Here is a 16,039-nt window from a genome sequence, read left to right as displayed (position 1 = left end):
GTAGGGGTGCAAAAAGATACCATGAGAAAACAATCAAACAAATCTTGAATTTGGGAGAAACTGACCTGGCCTTTTTAACAAGTCAATGTCATGGAGAGAAAGAGAGATACAGAGAGGGGTAAGGAGGGAGGGAAGGCGAGAGAAAGAGACTGACTGACTGACTGACGGAGCTATAACAACCAAATGTAATATGCGATTCTTTATTTGAACATGGTTTGGAACAAAACAGAAATCAAAGATACTTATTGACTAAGTATTTACTTATTTATGGGTATTTACGGGGAAATTTGAACTGTGGACTGGGTATTAGATATTAGGATATTATCTTTAGTTTTGTTAAGTGACATGAAGGTGTTATGGGTATGTAGCAGGGTATTCTAACTTTTTGGAGATTATGCTGAATATTTACAGCGAAATGTCATAATGTCTGTCATTTACATTCAAGTGGTTCAGCAAAAAAAAAACAAAAAACAAATCTGGCTATATGTTAGCAACTGCGAAGCTGAGTTGTATATGTTAGCAACTGCCAAGCTTGTGTTATCCTTTTGGATTTTCTGTATGTTTGACAATTTTTCTAATAATAAATTTTTAAAAAATGTTCACAGATAGCAGCTTGTCAAGAACTTCCTTCATAGTACTGAGAGCTCCTAATTAAATTAAAATTTTAAATATTTCCACAAACCATCCTCAATGAGCAACCTGAAGAAATCATGACAGACAAAAGCAGTTATAATGACATACATCACAGGTGGAAATCATTTTTGTTCTTAAACCGGTTTTCCAAATTTTCTTTTTTGGAAAAGACTTTTTCAGTTTACCTTTTAAACATGAAAGATCCAAAAAAAAAAAAAAAAAGACTTATTTGCCTCAAGCTTGGTCCCTTTTAATTGACAGAAAACCTCACCGCACACACCTCATGCAAACCTACTTTGGCTTTGCCTTCCTAAAACTAGCTTTTGTCTCTGAACTTTACAGAGCAGTTGGAGCTCTTTAATATTTTCTAAGAGGAACATTTCAAACAAGCAACCCCGCAATTTATTCACTACTGCCAAGAATAAAAGTAACAGGTTTCACCACCAAGGCCTTCCAAGGCTTTACAGGACTTTTAAGGCAAAGCATCACTCCTTCACCTGCAGGTTGGCTCCCTTAATGCATCTGTCATTTGTTTGGCTCTGGAGGAAACTATTTGATTACACAAAATTCTTTTTAGATCAAGTTTAAAATCTTAGCCACACCGGGACAAGTTGCAAAGCCTGCCAGCTCGATGGGTTAACACTTGGACATACTGAGCCAAGGACAAAGATAAGGAACAACCACAGGTTAAAATCAGAAGCTTGCAGAACTGAAAAGGAATGAGCGTGAAAGATGCAAGGCTTAGATGGGCCTTTCTAAGTGCTTCACTTGCCGTTACTGCATATTAGATGATTTATTCCCCCCACTTCTTGTAAATGAAGCCCCTAAGAGGCGCTGGTAAGCAGCGGTAAATGCAAAAGCCCCCAGTGCCCGTTGGCTCCATCCACCGCTGTGCCACCTATGCATTTTGAAGTTGGCAAGTCACCAGACATCTTTATGTCCCTCGTTTCCCATACCTTATTATAGGGCCCATCATTTTTAAAAGCATTTAAATGAAGCAGATGTTAACCCCATTCATTCCACTTTACCAGGGAACATGTCAACGATGATTTTTAAAATGCAAAAGAAAATGTCAAAGTATTTTGTTCGCTGGTTAAGAATACATCTGTGGAATAGGAGGGAGGAAATACATAAAACACTCTATGGTCATTCAGGAAATAATTATAAGGTATGTCAAACCACAGAAAATTGAGCAAGCACTAAATTAAAAAAAAAGGGGGGGGAATGTCTTGTGTCAAAATGGCTTTTTCACTCACTCATTTCAAAAACAAGTTTTGAAAATTAAATTCCATCTACCGGCTCAGAACAGAACACATTAAGGCTTGACTGTAATGCCATTATCCATGTGGCAGCTCCCTTTCTTTTCTGCAACTACGTTAATTGACAAAGAAGCCTTGGGGCTCACCTCCCATAGAGCCTTGAAGTCCTTCTGCTCGATGCGGAGCAGTTCACTGCTCTCCCTGGTAACGATGGTCGCATGGCGGGGTGTGTTGTCCAAAATGGACTCTCCGAAAGCTGTCCCAATTCCCAGAGTACAGATGGTCACTGCATCCTGAGAATCCCCAAAATTGGTCATTAGAAAATTAAACATTTAACTGATAAGGGTGAGTTGCCTTTTCTTTGTATTTAAGCATAATTTATACAAAATAAAGCACTCGATTCAATTGCACCCAAGTTTTGACAAATACATACTCCCATGTAATCACCAACAAAATCAAGACATACAACATTCCTATTACTCTGAAATTCCCCTCGTGCCCTTTTCCAGTCAAGACCCTCCCTTCAGTGAGAATCAGTGTTCTGATTTCTATTACCATAAGGGAGTTTAGCTGGCTTTATTTATTTATTTTTAAAGACCTTTATTTATTTATCTGAGAGAGAGATCATGAGCAGCAGGGAAGGGCAGAGGAAGAGGAAGAAGCAATCTCCCTGCTGAGCAGAGAGCCTGATGCTGGGCTCCATCCCAGGACCCTGAGATCATGATCTGAGCTGAAGGCAGACGCTTAACAACTGAGCAACCCAGGCACCCAGAGTTTGGCTGGTTTTAAAACTTCATGCAAAATCAGTCAGACGAGGGACACCTGGGTGTCAGTCAGTTAAGCACCTGCCTTTGGCTCACATCATGATGCCAGGATCCTGGGATGGAGCTCTGCGTTGGGCTCCCCACTCAGCAGGGAGTCTGCTTCTCCCTCTGCCTCCTCCTCCCTCTCATACTCTCTCTCTCTCAAATAAATAAATAAGATCTTAAAAAAAATCGAAGAGTCAGACAATATGCCCTCTTTGGTGTCTGGATCCTTTTGCTCAACATCATGTCTGTAAGATTCATCCACATTGTCACATGGATCAGTAATTTTTTTCCTTTTACTGACAAGTACTTTTCCACTGCATGGATACGCCACACTTTGCTTATCTGTTATCATACTGGATGAACATTTCGGTTGATCTCGTTTAGGGATATTATGAATAAAGCTGCGAGTAGTAACCTTGTTCAAGTCTTTCTGCAGACAGGATTATCTTTCCATAGGACTACTTTCTGTTTTAAGAAAAAAAGAGGGAATCTTTTGAAAATAAATGGAGTTTTTTAGTGAGAGGATCCAGTTATGATATTTCAGTAGGTAACTGGAATAGGGGGGCTGTCCCGTCACCTTGTCTTGAAGAGATGAGGAGACTGAGGGTGGGGTGGGGATTGATTAACACGGCCCCTGCCCACACACACAGTAAGGGATACAGTCAGAGTTTAACCACGGCTCTCTCTCTGGCTGTGGATTCCAAGCTTTTTGTATCGTGCTGCCTCCTGCAGCCACAGCAGAGTAAAAACAGCTTCAGAAGAGGGACAGTAGTGGCTAGTTTATAAAATGCCGGGAAGCAATGATTTTAGTTTCTCAAGGTACACTAAAAAAAGCAATTCCCAATCTGCATGTGACATTGGTAACAGTATTTGTATTTAATCCTAACTAGTTCAAATAAGGGAAATAGCCCCTCAAAGTCACCTGGACATTAATTTTGCAGGGCGTTATCCACTAAGGGAGATACACAAGGGAAAATCTCTGAGTGAGAAAGCACAGTTTTCCTTTCATGCATCTAATACACGATAATAGGCAAATGTTATTAAGATCAAGTTAGTGACTCTGTAATCACATTACTAAGACAAAATGCCCGTAAGAATCCAGTTCCTTGAACCATAGAAAATTGCTTCTGCCCAGATATTACCATATACAATTGTGTTCAGGAAAATAAAATCAATATCTCAGAAAAGAAAGAAAGATTGGGGGGAAGTGTAAGAATAGCCTGTTAATAAATTTTCCAAAGAGGCAACTGCAAACAAATTCAGTCATAAAAATATCCCCAGAACTGAAGTATCAATGTTCAGTGAGTTAGGTAACTGAGTAATTTTCAAATTCTAATAAAAGCGTGAAAGGATCTATGATAAATCACGGACTTCCATAAATTCTTGAGACTATCAGGTTCCCTTGAGAATCTCACTTGCCTCCTTTCTCATCTGGACACTTCAGAAAGGATTCTTTTGTCTAATTTGTATTTTCCAGTGTAAAATTCTATTTTAAACCTGACAGGGATGTACCAATAATAACACTCCTGCTACCATCTTCGTAGCTTAAATATATAAGGTTATCCACACAGTATAACACAAAAGAACTAAGAAGATCTGTTATTCGTGAGCTACTTGTAGATTTTTATGGGTTGAACTGACTTCTCTCTTGCCTCCTACCTCTGACTATGTAGTCTGTCACCAAAAGGTATACAAAGAATGACACAGGCTGTGAAAAATCACATGAGCCTGGCCTCTTGCTAGTGAACAGCTCTTGTGACAAAAGACTGAAGGCATTCTTGGCTGTCCCTGGGAGAATTTAACATTCCCTGTGCTTTCCATAGATAACATTAGTCCTGTTAGCATTGTCAGCGCAGGTCATAGGTCAGGACCTCTGCAAGGGGACACTCCTAGCCTTGGCCCTTTGATCAAGCACCTTGGCTCATTTCCAGGGTCCCTCGCTCTCCCACCAGAACGGAGTATGAGATCCGTCCTTCCACATTTCCTCCTTCATACACGATCCTCTTCAGTTTAAGGTCAGGCCGTCACAAACACAAGATAGGATCTTGAAATTAGGACTGGAAAACCTCACCTGAAAGGAGTATGGCTTCTAAGTTCAAACTTAACTTTCAGCAGACTCAGTATTTTTAGGACAAATGCACTTAGAAATCTGAATAGATTTGGGAAGTATGGATTGGGCACTGGAAAGATAAGGGTCCTAAGAAGAACATTTTCACTCTAAAGATCACTCGCTACCTTTGGAGTCCACTTTAGAGTGCTATTTTTTTTTTTTTTACCCTTTTTTTTTTTGCGTCCCGGGCAGGGCATGGCGATGTGCTAAGGAGAGAGTTATCCAAAAGAGACATTTGCATTCCTGTGAGCCCTCACTTAGCAGAACTAGACAGGTTGCTCAGTATGTACACTAAAAGGCAGGATGAATGTGAGTCCATGCGGTGGAAGCAGTCTTACTCAGGCCCGCACTCACATCCAACCAGATCCCTATGGTCAGAATTCCAAGCTGGAACCTCTACACTTAGGCTCATCGCGTGCCTTTGCCTGCGGCTGAAAGTGTCCATTTCTGAACGGAATACCACTGTTTCTTTAAAGCTTACACATACTCTAGAGATCTGCTCATGTCTCCGTACTTATTTAACAGAGACTACTACCCAGGCTGTTTTGTTTTCTGCTCATTCACAGATGAAGGTACAGAAAGGCCACCAGCAAGAAAATATTTACGGTGACACAGAAGCTGAAAAAACTGGCTGGCACCTGCTCAGGGAATATAAAATATTAACAACAGCCAAGAAATGTTCTACTTTGTGATAAGATGGCAACTTCTTTTAAGAATTTTCAAACATGAAACGTAGATTTAAAACCTGGAATGTCTGCAGCATAGGAAGGCAGATGTAGCCAATGTGGCTGAAGTCCTGTGGGACCTCCCCCACTCTTGGCCTCAGCCCACCCCCGAGGTCACCACAGCTTTCTGAACAGCTGCCATACACACGTGTGGCTCTCTCGGGCATCTGCCCTGCCCCACCTGAGGCCAGAGTGCTGGGCAGTCAAGGTCTGTAAGTGGTGACCTCCGCCAAAGAGGCAGGAGAGTAAGTAGGAAGATAAGTACACTGGCTTCCTAACCCTACATGGTTTCTTAGACGGTTGCCTGGAAGACTGAGCCCAGTTGAAATCCTCTCACCACACTTTTATTGGTGTTCCTTCTTCCTTGTCTCACATCCCCACTCCCTTACAAGGTTTCCTGGGGTCATCTTCAAAAAAACCACTTGCGACTAAATCCTAGACTCTAGGTCAGCTTCTGGGGCAACCCAGAACAAGAGACTGGGTTAGCCAGACATGACTGTGCGAGTCCTGGGTTACACGGAGACCTCTGGGGAGGTGCTGGGCTGAACCAGCATTCTCAAAGGGGACTTCTGCAATCGGGACAGATGGCAGCTTATCACTTTCTGCTTTGCAGCAGACACGTAGTAAGTGTAATACCCCTTGGGTGACACATGGAAAGATTCCTTGTGTTAGTAGAGCATACTGGGTCTCTGAGGCCAATTCCACTCTATCAGGGGTGAGGGAGCTCGACAAAAGAGTGACCTGTGGCATGTCACTGACATGTCATCTGGTTCCTTCATCTCATCTGATGCAACTGTCTTTCACCTGTCAGTCAACCTGATCCCTCCTTTTCCTATCCTCTAGAACACTTACTCACCCACTTTCCCTTAACAGTACACAGCCTACACTGTGTGGGCCTGCAGGCGGGAGTCTGTGTGTGCGAGTGGAGTACCATGTGCCATGCACTGGGCCAGGTGTCTCAACTATGATGCCTTGTTTATTCCTCACAACAGTTAAACAAGATAATTTATTTAAACTGCTTCACACGGGGTGCCTGGGTGGCTCAGTGGGTTAAAGCCTCTGCCTTCAGCTTGGGTCATGATCTCAGGGTCCTGGGATCGAGCCCCATATCGGACTCTCTGCTCAGCGGGGAGCCTGCTTCCTCCTCTCTCTCTCCCTGCCTCTCTGCCTACTTGTAGATCTCTGTCTGTCAAATAAATAAATAAAATCTTTAAAAAAAAAAAAAAAACTGCTTCACATGGAGCCTGACTCAAAAGAAATGTTCAATAAATTTGGATATTCTCATTGACAGTAATATTACAACAATCCTGCAACATCACTGCTATTTCATAGGCTGAGGAAAATCAGGCCCAGAGATGTTCAGGAACCTGTCCAGGGGTCTGGCTAGCAAGCAGAAGAGTTAAGACTAGAACTTGTCAGTTTAAACACCTCTCTGTATACCTCTTTAATTACCATATGAAATTGAAGTACTGCTTGCCAAGGCTCAATAGGAAAATCAATTAAATGATAATTAAACCCACACAGGTTTTTTTTCCAATCAGCCAGTCTATATATATATATATATATATAGATATAGATATATAGATATATAGATATAGTTATCCACGTATATTGAGTCCAAGTCTCTAGGAAAATAGAAAATAGCACTGCTCCCCCTCTAACCTTCCAATTCCAATACTGGGATCTGCTTGACCCTCACCAGTGGATCAAATCCAATGCAGGCAGGGGCACCAACTCTCTTTCTCATTAGAAGAAATGTAAACAATCATCAGTTTCCCCCCACTCTGATCCTCTGCCCCAATTCTGATTATAGAGCTCCTACCTCAGTTGGGGAGATGGAGTTTCTGTCTTTCCATGGCTTTCCTTTGGTAACCACCTAGTATCTTAATTCTTTTCAAAATGGCCAACTGCCTGGTTCTGACAGTGCTCTCTGGGCCCCAGTCCCTCCCCAGAACCCTTCTGTGGCTGGGCTTGTTAATCAGCACACCTGGCTACCCTCTTCCATCACTGGGCCTGACTCTCTGCCCATCATCATGTGACCACTAGTTAGACCTCTTCAGCCCTTCATCCTACTAACCTGGGGGCCATGCTGCTTCAATGTTCAGCCTCCTCTTATGTCCTGCCCAGCATGCCTGAACATGCCCTCAAGACAGCTCCTACCTCCACCATGAATGGCGTCCAGTTTCCAGGCCCTCCTCCTCTACCCAGCTATGCACCAGCTGAAATCATAAACACTATCTCGGCACAGTATGTGTTTCAGTGGGATAAGCTGGGTCTGATTATCTCCATTCACAAAAGTTGGTGTCAAGTAAGTTAGCAACCATGTCACCAAAGCTACCCTGATGGAAAGCAGGGGACAGTGGGCAAAAGACACAGACCTGGAGGTGCCCAGAGTCCGATAGCTCCATCCCTGGTGGGGAAAATCCCCTGCAGGCAGTGCGGTGAGGAAAGCATAGCATTTGTATTATAAGCATAGCAAAGCAAAGCATTGTAGACCTACATTCAAAACTCTTCTCTGCCAATTGTAGCTGTGGGTAGAATGATCCCAGGATGCACAATACCCTCATTTATGAAATGGGCACCACCTTTCTTTTAAGATTATTAGCAGGATTCAATATAAATAAAATGATACGTAGACAGTTTGGTATGTTCTTGGCACACAGTAGATGCTCCATACATAATGGAAAAGATTTCTGACTTAGTCATATTGATGTACATGTATAGGTTAACTACATTTCTAAAGAGCAAATTATATTTTTCTATTATTTAAGGAACAGAGAATCTCCACATTCATTTTGTGTTAATCTTCAATTAACGACGGTTTTTCAACACTTAAATTCCAAGTTTCTCTGTCTCTCAGTCTGGATGTCAAGTGGTTTGAATGATCTGCAAAACACTTCAGCTCTCTGGGGGAGCTTGTATTCAAAGGAACCCTTCTGACGAATCCTGCTGCAAATCAAAGAATCCTTTTGTGCTGCTACTAATCACCCCTTAATTTGTCTGCTTTGTACATCTGAATTATGATATACTAGGTTTTCTTAAAGCAGGCGTTGTCATATGAAACGTTTTGTTTGTTGCATTATAAACATAGCTACACTATGAGAATAGGAATAGTGTTAAGCCAAAGGCTACGCATCACTGATACCTGAGGTTAAAAAGTGTACCTTGCAAATGTGTATACACAACTGCTGAAATCCAGCTTACACGAGTTACAGGCAATCTGACGAAATTTTAAATAACTAACAGTCATCAAAACAGACATAAGAATTCTCTGTGATAAGTACATCAAGGTTTTTTCTTAACTCTCCTCTAACTTCAAGGGATATCAGGTTTTTAAAGCAAGCATATTTTAATCATTTATATGTTAATGACTCAAGAAAAATTAACTGTCTCATAGCATGTCTGCTGTTTTGACCACACGTTGGGTTTAACATCAGGGAACAAATTGATCCTTTAAGTGCGTAGATCCTGAAACATAAATTCTTACAAAGCAGGTGTTTCTACGATTTTTATTTTAGGTCTGTATGCAGCACTTGTCATTAAGTCTGGTAGTGCCTGGGTTTATTTCATGAGCTTCAATTAAGTACAGGAATTTACTGAGTGCTCCAAATCCTTTTAAAAAATAAAAATGTAAAGATACCTAAGCTCTGAATTTGTCAAGACATTAAAACTGCATGTGCTCTCTGAAGAATTTATTACCAAGCACAAAGGCAAAATACTCCCAAGTGACATGTGTTTTTTTCCTAACAGACAGCGAAGACAGGTTTGTTACGTTGACAGCACGTGGCTGGCATCAGGGTGCTCCAAGCAGCTTAACAAGATCATTCAAGCTGGCTGCAGGAAGTTTGGATGAGAATGGACCAGCATTAGCATTCTGATAACTGAATCAGGGAGGCCAGCTTCACTGCTGCAGAGCCAGTGCTGCATCCACCCAAACAAGGAATTAATGGCAACAAAACAAACCACAGCACGTGCGGGCCTCACGAAGGATGCTAGCTAAACTCCTGATACGTCCCTAACCAATAGCATGACCTGAGCAGACAAGTCACAGGAGATGACAAACAACTATGGTAAGTTGGCAGCTTTCACATTTCAAGGGCTCATTAAATGGTCTAGAAAAGGTTCCCTCATGACAGCATGTTCTCTGCCTGAAAGTAATGGGGTGAAATGAGAGTAAATGAGAATGTCAGACAGGCTAAGCCAGAAAGGCAGAGAGAGCCATGAGACAGAGAGACATGCCCGTCCTTCAAATTTCATAAACAAAACCCCAACATTTACAAACCTCTTTGATGTAGAGACAAAGAGAGGGCAAATAAAACCACATTTTACTTTAGGGGAAGTACCAATGAGAGATTGTTTTCCAAAACGGGACCAAAAATTTCCAGGGAATGTCACAGAAACAGATGAGAGGGTGGATAACATCCACGTGCCAACAGCAGCCAGGGCTCTCGGATCCCACGGAATGGCTGAACAATATGGATTGTTGAAGTCTTGCCATTCCAATACCGCGCACATTTCCTGCTTTCTCTATGCTAGCACTGCCCTCTTGTGATAAATAGAGAACATTGCAGGCATTGCAACAGGCAGCCCTCCACTCTGGGCAACAAATACTTCTTTAGGAATTAGTAAGAAAAAAGTACCAGAACTCCTGCTCTGTGGCAAGCTTTGTATTAAGTGGTTTATAGACTTTAGCTCATTTAAGGTAGGAATTATCCCCAACTTATAGGTAATCTAACTTGCCTAAAGTCACACAGCAATGAAGTTAAAGAGGTTTGATTTTAACTGCTGTGTTGTATTAGGTAAACACACTTTAAAAAAGCGTCTATTACAGAGATGTAGAAGTTATAATGAATTAATACATCATCTTATTCTGTATTTTGTAGCATGGACTCCTAGTCACTAAACAGCCATCAGAAATTCTTTCACATGACTGGAAAAATACACTTTTTGGGTATAAATATTAATTATTAAACCTGATATATTTCTAGGATTTAAATATTTATTACCATGCCAAAAAAAAAAGCCATTCATTTATAAAATCTGCAGAGAAAAACAGGGCCTTCTCTTTCTCTTTCTTTCTGAAACACACAGTCACAGAATTAAGTATGGCTGCTTATTTATTGTTTCTGAGTTTCCTACTCACTGTTTATCACTTGTTCCAATGTTCACTTCTCACCCAAAATCCATGCAAATATTAACAAGAAAAGCGTACACCTATAGCATTATTCATTCTAGTAGGAACGTAAAATCTCCAACTTAGAAGCCATTAAGTTAAATATGTAGCCAAACACAGGCAGGTTCTTGAGTACAAAGTTCAGCTGTGGGCATCTGAAGGCTTTGTGTCCCGGTTAGGCGTAGGTAAGAGACTGAGCATGGGGACAGGTATCAGTGGGAACTGGGAGGATGAATCCTTGATGGGATTGGTGCTGCCAAGTGGAAATTACATGAGCATGTGAGCCAGGTCGGACACTGTGGGTTGGTGGCATGGTCTGTGGGCAGGTCCCCTTGGTAAGCACACGGAGCTTCAAGGGGTAAGACAAAGAATAGCCAAGGCAGAAAAGGTACCTGCAAAGTTGGAAGAGGTGCTTCTGACAACTACACATGGACATGGGGTATGGGTGTTTTGAGAGAAGGTTTTGTTTATGGTGTAGTGGAAGCAATATAATTTACAGGAAGATATTTCCAAGGATAGCAGTCTCTAAAAGTTCATCAAAATAACAGAACTCGAATAGTCTGTTTTCCCCAAAATCCTCAGCACAAACACAGTTTCAAGGCCATAGCAAAAGAAATGAAAGCAATGTAACATCAGCCCCTCAGGGAAGGTCTCTGAGACATAGGGCCCTTTATCTCTTTCTTCATCCAGAGGCTTTTGTCTTTCTCCTCCAGTCCGGCTTGAAACCTCAGACTGGGGGGACACACCCGAAGGGAAAGTACGGAAGCAGGACAGTGTTGGCTTGGGGCTCTGCTAAGGGAGTGTGTGAGAGGGAGAGAAGTTGGTTCCAACCAGCACTCAGTAGGATTTTATACCACTGTCTGATGTGTCCTGAGTCAGGAGCAGACCCACAGGGCGCTACAGAGTCTGTCTGCTAGGTCATGCCTCCCCAGCTGGCAGACTTGTGGTTTCTAAACTAACCGGGTGGACCAGCTCCAGGCGAAACTGGGAGGTGAGCCATCCTCGCTCCCCACAGTCCAATGGCTTTTTGTCTTTATCCTCCCCTCCCAGGAAAGGGCCTGAAGTTTATATTACCACTAAGTGGAGTGTTTGTATTTTAATACTTTTCCGAAATGTGGAATCAGTAGCTGTTTGTCAGAATCTTAGGCACCAGTGATCCAAGGGGGCAAAGAAGGATCTATCCACCACCACCACCACCCACGGACACTAGAGACTCTCAGGAGCGAGTGCCCACTGAAGACCCCTTGCAGACACCCAGGCAAATGGCTGCACATGCCGGTTAAAGGTAAGGATGGCAAGAGCAGGGCACGGATTGGGTAATGAAGTCATGGTGATTTCTAGCTCTGTGGGTCACCACTGTGTCATCTTGAGCAGACCACTCATTCACCTGGGACTTGATCAAGATACAATCCAGATGGGCCTGCCTTCTAGGATGGCTCAAACAAAACAATGTACATGAAATGCTTTCTAAATGAGGAGAGTTACTGCCGCTACCCTCCTAGCATGCCACCAATGAGAAGGAAGTGTGAGTGACCCTCAGCCTGGAGTCCAAAGAACTAAAGAAGAATCTGGCAAACCAACCATAGGGAAGGCAAGAAGCTGTGTTTTTTTTTAACCTAGTGTGCAAAAAAGTATAAGGGAATGATGAAAAAGGAGAAAAAGTATTATCCTAAAGCAGGCAGAAAGGTAATAGAAATTTATAAGCCAAATAAAATCTTTATGCTCTTCGTATTCCTCAAATTTATGTGTAGTTTTATCTTCTTATCACCATATAAAAGAAATAGGGTGGTTTTCTTCAGAAAAAAATTCCATCAGATCAATAATGCCTAATAAACGTATGACATAAAAATACTATTTCAGAATCTGTGAAGGGTTGTCTTTCTTACGTGCTCCTTATTTCAATTACTGGCATCACCACCTACCCCTTCTTCTGAGTCAGAATCCTCACTTTCCTTCAGGCCCCATACAACCCATCAACACAAACTCCAATCCTGTCACCTCCACCTTGTACATAGGGCCTCAATCTCCCTCCCTTAGCATCCCTACGTACCTATCCCACCCTGTAACCTAGAAACCTTTTTGAAGAGATGGGCCACACTCATTTAACTGATGATCTAAAATAAAAGGTGGTGTAAAGAGAGCCCCACATCCCAGCAGAGCTTGTCTTCGGTGGAGCAAACGTCTGCAAGATGGACTCGGAGGTGAGACGTGTGGAGCTCTGAGCTGGAATCAGGTGGATGGTTGAGGGAGCTACAGGGGAAAAGCTTCACTCCACATTCATTATTACTTCTGGGTGGCACCTGTACAACTGTAATGGTCAAGGACCTGAGCCCCACAACCACAAAGAACTGGCTCTGATACCTAATGGCTGTGTGGCCTTTATTTAGCATCGCCCTGTAAAATGACACTAACGATAGCACTAAAGTGGGAAGGGCCCTGTAGTTGAGCAACCAATGAAATAATGCATGAAAAGTGTTTTTCACACACCTGTAGGGGCGCTCTATTACCACGATCTATGTCTGCTCTTATCCCAATATTCCCGCCGAGCTAACATCCTACTGAGGGGTTAAAGGGCATCTCTGAAACTCAGAGATAATTTTTGGAATTTATCACTACCATCTCTGACTTCTGACTCTCAGATGAGAAGAAAGGCACACAGGTCAGGGAGAAACTTGAATGAAAATGGAGGGACAGGCTAGCAACAGCCCTACTCACTTTTAAAGATTCACTCTTCTGTGCTGTTAACTCTTTTCTCTTTCCTTAATCCACTCTTAGTCCCTTTAACTTTTCTTCTTTTTCTTTTTCTGCCCTGCTTACCCTTTTTCCTGTGTGAGCAACAGGAAGAACATGAAATTTGGAGTTTGTCAGACCTGAATTCAAATCTTCAATTGACCATGTACATTTGTGTGGCCCAGGGAAATTTACACCTAATGTCACTGAGCCTTGTTTTCAAGCCCAGCTGTAAAACAGAGCATGAATGCCAAAAGATGATGCACACAGAACCCCTAGCAAGTAAGCTACACTGAAGGCACTTAGCAAAGTTGCTTCTGGTCTCTAGGGGTAGCAATTTTAGGTCTTCCCTTGCTTCTCCCATGGCCCAAGCTCATTTCACTCCCCATTGGGGTAACTGATGGTTAATTTTATATGTCAGCTTGGCTTAACCAGGGTTAAGTTAACTTAAGTTAACTTTACCAGTTGTTCAGTCAAACATTAGCCTACATTTTATTGTAATCTACAGATACTGTTTAACATTAACAATCAGTAGGCTTTAACCAAAGCAGATTATCCTCTCTAATACGGGTCGGTTTCATCCAATCAGTTGAAGGACTTAAGAGCAAACATGTTTCCCTTGAGGTTTCCCAAAGAAGATGGAGTTCTGCTTTCAGACTGCGACACAGGAATTCTGCCTAGGTTTCCAACTTTCAGACTCAAGACTGCAGCATCAAGTTTTGCCTGATCTTCACCCTGTTGGCTTACCATACAGATTTCAAACTTACCAGTCCTCACAATCATGTAAGTCAATTCCTTAAGATAAATATCTATCTATCTATCTATCTATCCATCCACCCATCTTCTATTTGTTCCATTTCTCTGGAGAACTCTGACTTAGAGACTGTCCTATTCTTATAGGCTAACTCATCACCCTGATTTGGCCACATCACTAGTAGGCAGAGATCCAGAGCCCATTACAAGGCCAGTACAGGTGGAAATGGCTTTTTTGTTTCTCCCTGTCAAACAACTTGCCATGGGAGGAGATTCAGCCACCGTGTTCATTCTCTTTAGCTTCTTCCTCCCAAGGGGGCAATCATGTCGTGCAGGTGACTGTCTGAGCTGGATGGAAGCCTGGGCCCTCCGTGTTTCTCATACTCTTCTCTGGAGGGTTGGAGGATGTAGAAGTCAATGAGCTTTCTCTTCTATATAGCTTAATGATGGAAATTAGTCCAGAAAACCCTCGATGGACAATGTCCGGTGACATACACAGAGGCAGTAAGGCAGCTTTGGTATAAAGTTAAAACTCTTAGCAACTTAAGACAAGACCAAGCCCAGCTTAGGAAAGTTCTCAGCATGTGTTTAAGGTCAAAACTACAGTTGAAGTGAAAGGTTTGTTAAGATTTTAAAAACCCCACAGGTAAAAACAAAGTGTTACTCAGCTATTCTTTGTGAGAACCCCATGCTGAGAGAGAACTGGTCCAGGGAAATATTCCAGGAGCCCCCGGCCAAATCCTATTTTAATACCATCACAGTCTCATGCCAGCTTTGAACATCTGATGTCTCAGCACATCCCTGCTGATGTTATTTATCATTCCTTAGGAACATCTCCTCTGCCTTTCTTCTTCTTCCTCTTCTCTTTCCTCCTTGTGTTTTCCTTCCCTTCTCACCTTTTTCCTCCTTAATTCTCATCTTGCTCCCCTTTCCTCTCTTTCCTCACCTTCCCTTTTCAGTTCCTCCCCTTTCTCCATCATCACCCACTGGGGACTACCCCAGGGCGTGAGGAGAACCATCCTCTACTAGGCCCTGTCCCTTCCACACCTCCACAAGGTGAGCCCTCATCACAGTGAGCATCGGGAACAGCTCTGAGCAAGGAGACTGAGGGGCCCCACCAGGCCAGCAGTCTGCAGGTGGAAGGTGTGCAGAGATAAGAGACAAGGGGGAATCTGAAAAGGTGATGAATAGCAGGGCGAGGGAAGATGCGGGCGTCATTACATTTCTTTTGAGTCAAAAGCACAGAGCAGTGCCTAAGAGACTGTGTTCAGGTGACTGACTTCCTGGGTTTGACTCTTGGTTCCCCTAATTTCTAGGCTGTTACCTGGGGCAAGTTGTTTAACGGGTCAGGGCCTCACTTCCTTATCTGGAAAACAAGAACAGTAATAGGAACTATAGAGTGCTGTGAGGAATAAAGGAGGAAATAAATACCTATTAAGTGCTTAGAACACCACCCTGCACATGAAAGATATCCAGAAATGCTTGCTTGGTCTCGGTTCCATTAAGAAACTGAAGCATCTTACGAGAATAAAAAACTCACCTCTCACCTTGACCCTCTGAACTCCAGGAGAAAACTGACTCTGTGAGAGAGGGAAAGCAGGGTAGTCCCAACAAGGTTGAAAGGCACAGGTCCCAGGCAGTTTTTTAATGGAACTTTCTATGCAGTGATCCACAGAAAAAGTATCTATGGGTTAAGCAGGACTTGGGTACTGGCCTGAGACTCTAACCATCCATAACAATGGGAATAACATTGGTAACTATGGTCCAAATTCCAAATGCCCATTTTACCGATAGTCTTTAGGATACTTTTCCATTTTTCGGTGGTTGGTTGCCCATAACTCCACTAT

At 42.6% G+C, this 16,039-nt stretch overlaps 1 protein-coding gene across 3 annotated transcripts in view; it reads right to left on the bottom strand.

Moving 5' to 3' along the window:
* Positions 1-16,039, bottom strand: part of RAPGEF4 (Rap guanine nucleotide exchange factor 4) — a 288,407-nt gene that overhangs the window by 213,854 nt on the left and 58,514 nt on the right. For all 3 annotated transcript variants that reach the window (XM_059394172.1, XM_059394171.1, XM_059394173.1), the window contains one exon: positions 2,039-2,185. In XM_059394172.1, the coding sequence (XP_059250155.1) occupies positions 2,039-2,185 (147 nt within the window). The remainder of the gene's footprint in view (positions 1-2,038; positions 2,186-16,039) is intronic.

The sequence above is a fragment of the Mustela nigripes genome, chromosome 3 (assembly GCF_022355385.1).
Source record: "Mustela nigripes isolate SB6536 chromosome 3, MUSNIG.SB6536, whole genome shotgun sequence".
NCBI lineage: Eukaryota > Metazoa > Chordata > Mammalia > Carnivora > Mustelidae > Mustela > Mustela nigripes.
Note: the sequence above shows the minus strand (reverse complement) of the source record. Positions and strands in the feature narration are given on the sequence as shown.